At 42.7% G+C, this 6,733-nt stretch overlaps 1 protein-coding gene across 1 annotated transcript; it reads left to right on the top strand.

The window, feature by feature from the left end:
• Positions 1-1,060: 1,060 nt before the first annotated feature.
• On the top strand, positions 1,061-2,083 carry LOC109242218. The gene is made up of 3 exons (XM_019409074.1): positions 1,061-1,264; positions 1,340-1,378; positions 1,424-2,083. Exons 1-3 carry the CDS (start codon positions 1,061-1,063, stop codon positions 2,081-2,083), a joined length of 903 nt encoding a protein of 300 aa, XP_019264619.1.
• The last annotated feature ends 4,650 nt before the right edge of the window (positions 2,084-6,733 follow it).

Raw genomic sequence — 6,733 nt, 5'->3', positions numbered from 1 at the left:
GTGTTCACTCTTAAAATTGGATAACAATTGAACTTATAAGTAGTTTTAAGGATATGCAATCTCACTTGGCACAAACTGATAAATACGAGAATTAATATTAGAAATTAACAGTAAACTTGAAAGAATTCTCAGCTAAGAACATACTCAGATTAACTTGAAACTTACTCCCTTTAATCAGGAGCTGATTGAGAAGGAAAAGCTGACCTTGCAGGAGCTAGAGAAATGGAATATCATAGAAGAAAGAATTCTGAAACAGAAGGCAAGAGTGAACTGGATTGACTATAGGGACTCAAACTCCAAATATTTCTATGCACAGTTGAAGATCAGATCAAGTAAAAACTCTATTACTGCTGTATATAATGATGTGGGAGCTAGAGTCACAGAACCTCAAGCTGTAGAAAAAGAATTCATTACCTTTTTTAAGCAGCTTATGGGAACTGACACTGGGATAAAACCATGCCCTAGTACAAAGTTCATCAAAGAAGGAGTGTGTTTGTCATTGGAACAACAACAGGAGCTAATAAAAAAAGTGACATGTGAAGAGGTTGATGAAGTAGTGAAGGACATGCCAAATGATAAAGCCCCTGGAGTTGATGGATTTCCAGTAGAGTTCTTTAAAAGGCATTGGGAAGAAGTGAGACAGGATGTATATGATGCTGTAATGTTCTTTTTTCAAACAAGTAAGATGAAGCAAGCATGGAATTGCACAGCCATAACTTTGATACCAAAGGTTTCTGCTCCTACATCTGTCAAAGATTACAGGCCTATTGCTTGCTGTACTACTGTATACAAAGTCATTGCCAAGATTCTAACTAAAAGGATCAAAAAGGTAATTGAAGGTATCATTGGGAAAGCACAGTCTGCATTCATAGAAGGAAGGAGCATAGTAGACAATATACTGTTTAGCCATGAACTATTCAATGGTTATAACAGGAAAGGCTTATCTCCAAGATGTATACTTAAGGTTGATTTAAGGAAGGCATATGATTCATTGGACTGACGGTTTCTTAGATGTATGCTCACAGATCTTGGCTTCCCTCAGAAATTCATAGTATGGATAATGGAGTGTGTGACAACAGTGGGCTATTCTCTAGTACTGAATGGAGGATTGACTAGACCTTTCCCGGCTAAGAGAGGTATAAGACAAGGAGATCCAATGTCTCCTTACCTCTTTGTGATTGCAATGGAGTACCTGCAAAGGGAGATGAACCAACTAACTATGCAGAAGGAGTTCAAATTTCATCCAAAGTGCAAAAAGCTGGGAGTGACACACATTTGTTTTGCTGACGATTTGTTAATGTTTTGCAGGGGTGACATATAATCAATTACTATAATGCAGGAGACCTTTAAGAGGTTTTCAAATGCATCAGGATTGCAGGCAAGTGCATAAAAGGGTTCTATTTATATTGCTGGAGTTGCACAGCATATAAAGGAACAACTAATTGAATATACTGGATATGAAACGGGTAGTATACCTTTTAAATATCTGGGAGTTCCACTGTCAGCAAGAAAACTGAACATTCATCAATGTTTGCCTCTGATTGAGAAGATTACAGAAAGAGTTAGATGCTGGTCATCTAGGATGCTTTCATACTCAGGAAGAGTCCAACTCATAAAATTAGTGTTATTTGGAATACAAACGTATTGGGCTCAAATCTTCTTATTGCCAAAGAAAATCATGAAGATGATAGAGACTATATGTAGGACCTTCTTGTGGATTGTCTCAACAGAATACTCCAGGAAAGCACTGATAGCTTGGGATAGAATATGTCAACCTAAAGCCACTGGTGGTTTGGATGTGAAGATATGGAACAAAGCAGCCCTATTAAAATACCTCTGGGCATTGGCTATGAAAAAAGATACTTTGTGGATTAAATGGGCTCACATTTACTACATAAAAAACAGACCTATTGAGGAGATAAATACACCTAAAAATGCAGCTTGGGTGGTAAGGAAGATCATAGAGGCAAAGGATGAAATACAGAAGCTGAGGACAGTTCAGAACAGTCTCATTAACACACTGGATAGTTTTGTGAAGCAAGGAAAATTTCAGATACACACAGCTACAGCCTCAATTCCCTAAAGTAGACTGGAAGAGTATTCATCTACATACACAGATCCATCCTAGGTTTAAGTTCCATCTATGGCTGACTATCCATCAAAGGATAGCAACTGTGGATAGACTTGCCAAGTTTGGAATTCAAGTCCAGCTAGACTGTGTATTCTGTGCACAGAATGTAGAAACATTTGAGCATCTATACTTTGGTTGTCCAAGTACAAGCAAACTACGGGAAAGAGTTTTGATTTGGACTGGCAATGCAAGACAGATAGGAAGCTGGCAGCATGAATTGCAATGGATATGCAACATGGCAAAGAGGAAAGATTGCAGGGCAGAAATGATCACAACATTATTTGCAGTGGTGATTTACTGCATCTGGCATGAAAGGAACTCGATGAGATTCAACAAAGGAAGATACAACATAGATGACCCGTGCAAAGAAATTGCAATACATATACACATAAAGGCAGCAAGAAGATCAAATGGCGAGCAGAATTGGAAAATTTGAAAAATACTCCTTAGTATAGTATTTGTAATTAAGATCTGTAGTGTATAGTTTTCTTTGTATTAGTGAATTTGGAGATTAATGGTCAGCATTAATCTGGGAATGTAAAGCCAGTTTTTGATGAAATAAAAGCAAAATTTTATCAAAAAAAAATGTGATGAACCACTGTGGCCCTTAAGCTAAATCGCCCTCAAACCAACTAAGTAAGCTATTTAAAAGTAAGAACAGAACAAGAAAGCATGTGTGAGAAAAAACGTAATCTATTGCTTGGTTATGTGTGAATGCATGATATTTACAAAATGATTAGCACCCTCTTTACATAGTAGAGAAATCCTATTTATGGCATAATTCTAATTACAGAAGCAAATCCCATATAGGCTAAATAATCGGTCCTGACTGATACATGCCGAGATTTTCGCTACGATCCTTGCCCGATCACAGATATCTTGGCCTTTTGTTGTTCGACTTAGCATGCTTCCTTCGATCTTTCTCGATCTCTTTCTTGATTCAATCTCGACCACGGCTGGTCTCAATCTTGATCGTCCATTGATCCACGAGCTTACCAATCCATCACTATACCATGGTCTGATATAACCGAGGCCGAGCCTTGATCTGCCACCCCGATTTCGATTAGTTATACAAAATTAGGCAAGATCGATTTTGTCCGTATACAGACAGTCCTCTCGTTTTTTGGAGTGCAATTACAAAAAACGAGTTGAATCTTCAAACTTCCCCTCGGTTAATCATGACGTAAATATCGTGACATATGCGACAGAGGTAACCGAAATGTCCCGACGGTTCAGTTCCCCAAGCATTTAAGGCCCGTCAGTTACCGGTCAGCAGCTACCAGTATTGAACCGTCGTCTTCAACCTATAAGTACATCTTTCTTCATCTTTCAAACTTTATTTACAAATCCCATTCACTCTAATCTCCAAAATCATTGCCTTCTTCAGAGCTCTATATTTTCTGATCTCTGAATCTCCTTACTTGTTTTTGCAAAACACCAAGCGTTCTTCCCCCGTTTCATCCTTCTCTACTCATAAGAATGGATAAAACTTCAAAAATTGCTCCGCACAAGGAAACCGCTTCTTTATCAAAGTCCACCAGCGCCGCAGTCGCGGTGGAACATCCCCTCGAGGACTTTGTTTTGACGAAGTGTGCCACTGCTGTTGATTTTAAGGTGGAGAATACACCCTCGACACCGGGTTGATGTGAACCAATGTTGATGTACATGTGTACGATTACACAAGGTCTCCCCAAGAAGGTGAAAGAGGAGTGCAACTGGGTAGGCAAGGATGTAGTAGTGCCTAGCCCCGAGGAATCCATCACAACTCACGTTGAGGGGTATCTGAGCGTCTATACCTACCCTTTCACAATAGTTCCCTTAGACCCTATCATCGATGCCTTTTGCAAGAGGTATGATGTCACCCTAGGTCAAATCCATCTGTCGTTCTGGAGGATCGTGATCCTCCTCCTGTTCTTTGCAAGCAAAATCGAGGGGCATGCTTTTACCCTCGATTACCTCATGCGCCTCTATAGCCCTCGACTTTATCGTGGAGGCATGATCAAGATTTATCATCGAGCCACCAAACCCCCATTCTCGAGCATAGATGAGACCCGAGACCTGCTGTTCCCTGAAAAATGGAACATGAAGCGTAAGTATTGCTTTGCCTTTGAATATCTATTTTTGCCATTTTGCTTCTTGTCTTCCCCTTATCTAAGTTTTTTGTGTTGCAGTTGTGGTTGTTGTGCCGGAAGTGATCCCCGACCCGAGGCAATGGGTCAAGGGATTGGTGTCACAAAAATCTTACTCCTAGCGTTCTTGGATGGAGTTTTCAAAGGGTCAATGGGAGGCCTGTAACCATGGTAATCTTCTTTCCTCAAAACGGTTTTTATTCGAAATTTGTTATTGTACTTGTTCATCTTTTCCTTTTTGTAGGCCTGGGGAAGGATGTATCAATGAGGCCCCCCTCTGCTGAAGAAGAGGCTATTCTTTCATTATCTGCCCCGAAGAGGAGAAAAGAAAGGAGGCTCCGAGTTCCCCAGGCCCAAAAAAGAAAAGACCGGCTAGGAGGCCCTGTAAGCCCAAGGGGAATGTCATCCATGTAACTCTGGAGTCCGTCCAACAGCTAAGGGACAAGACCGAAGATGAAGTTGACGAAGAAGAAAACTCTGGGTTGGTGTCTCGTGTGCGAGCTGGCACCTAGATTTAGGGAACCACTGGACCGGCGGGAGCTGAAATTGCTTTGCCCCGATCTGATGAGCCTAAGCTAGAACAAACTGAAGATGCCTCACCTCGAGATGGGAGGGCTACCAAAGATGCGGTCGATGCTGACGTAAAAAATGGGCCCGAGGCTCCCCATAACAAAGACGATGCCTCAAAAGACCCACTTGGGGCAATAAGATGGGGAACTCCCCCTCGCTCCCTCCAGTTCCTGACTCGATGATATGTGACACTCAAGCTATGGAGACTTATCACGGGGAGGGAGTCATGTAGAGTAAGATTTCTTCCGAGGTTATTTCACCAAGGTAGAAGATGTTACCGTTCTAGGTGATGTGGACGTACCGAGGAAGAGCTCGAGTGAGGCTTCCTCGAGCTTTAAACTGACCAACCAATTCCCGGTCCCCAGTGCCGATCCCGAGCGTAAGCGGCCACTCATTATCTCGATCCCGGAGGAAGCTCGAGTTTTCTCTTCCCTCGTGGGGGTGGCTAGCTATCTTAGATGCTTGGTCACTGAACCAAGCCAAGATGGATGAAGTTGAAGTTACTTGTTTGTTCAACGAAACCCAGCACGCTCTGAACCGGGTAAGTTCAAGGGTCATTCCCTTATCTCTTTATGACTTTGAGTCGTAGATATTTCTAACATTTTCTCCTTTCCTTGTAGGCTTCGATGTTGCATCATGAGGCCTTTCTTCGAATCCGAGAAGAGCGCAAGGCCGAGGTTCAGGGCCTTACTGAGAAATGCGATTCTTACAGGCTTCTCAGTGAGAAGCTGCAGGAAGACTTGGTGACGGCTCGAGATGAACATGCTGAGATGGCCGAGCAGGTATTCTGAGTCCTTCATGATAATGAGGACGAGTTGGAGATAACAACTAACGATCCAATTCTGTAGGTCCGACAGAGGCTCGCACAAATCAAGGACTTCCAAAGGCAAATATATAAAGTGCGAGCCGAGGCTAAAGAGCTCAAGGGATATAAGGACATATTGGCCGCACAGAAAGGGGTTGTCCAAGCAGATCTGGATTTGGCCAAGTCTCAGATTCGGTCTACGAGAAAGGATGCCTTGGTTCAGGCAAAGAGGGTCAAGGAGCTCGAATCCCATTCAGTCAACTTGCCAAAGAGCTCGAGGTGGCCATATTTGAGGTGGTCGCGGCCAATATCAAGGCTCAGGCCAGTGCGACCCAATACAAGGTTGATGCTGAAGCTACCCTAGCGCAGGCCAAGAGCATGGTGGACCATGCGAAGTGGCATGCTCGAAGAGAGGCCCTTGAGGGGGCCTATGATCAAAGCTTCGATATGTCTACTGAAATCGAGATTGTCAGGGTAGAGGAAACAAAGGCTTGAAAGCTGGCTTTTCCTGTGGAAGACTCCGAGGATTTGAGTGGGTCTGGTGAAGAAGATTCCGAGGGTGAAGATACTTCCTCCGACAATGATCATGCCATTTAGGCTTAATGATTTTTTTTCCGTCGAGGCCTTCCGGCCTTTGTAAAGAACTTTCGATCAGGCCATTTGGCCCTTGTAGAACTTTTGATGAGTATATGAAACTTTTTTCCTTTATGGCTTTTGAATCTGTTGCCCCCCCCCCCTGTTGTTATCTCTTGTAAGGGTCGAAACGCCTTAGCGTAAGATTTTGAAGTTACGTTCGAGGACTCGAGGTTCGGGACAGTGAAGGCCGATAACAAGCCTTCCCCTTGACCGTTTTCAATCGATGAACCCAGAATGATTATTCGAACTTGCATTTACGTAGCCCTTAAGCTTAGTGGTTGAGTGAGGATCTGATCGAACCCGAAATAAGGTCACCTTTAAGTTTTTAGTCGAGCGAGGATGATTTCTTGAACTCGAAGTAAGGTCTGCTCGAACTCGAACTAAGGTATCCCTTTGGCTTTTAGTCGAAGTGAAAGTAGCCCTTAGGCCTTTGTAAATTTTGTATTAGGCCGATTCGGACTT

Source organism: Nicotiana attenuata, unplaced genomic scaffold (genome assembly GCF_001879085.1).
Source record: "Nicotiana attenuata strain UT unplaced genomic scaffold, NIATTr2, whole genome shotgun sequence".
NCBI lineage: Eukaryota > Viridiplantae > Streptophyta > Magnoliopsida > Solanales > Solanaceae > Nicotiana > Nicotiana attenuata.
Note: the sequence above shows the minus strand (reverse complement) of the source record. Positions and strands in the feature narration are given on the sequence as shown.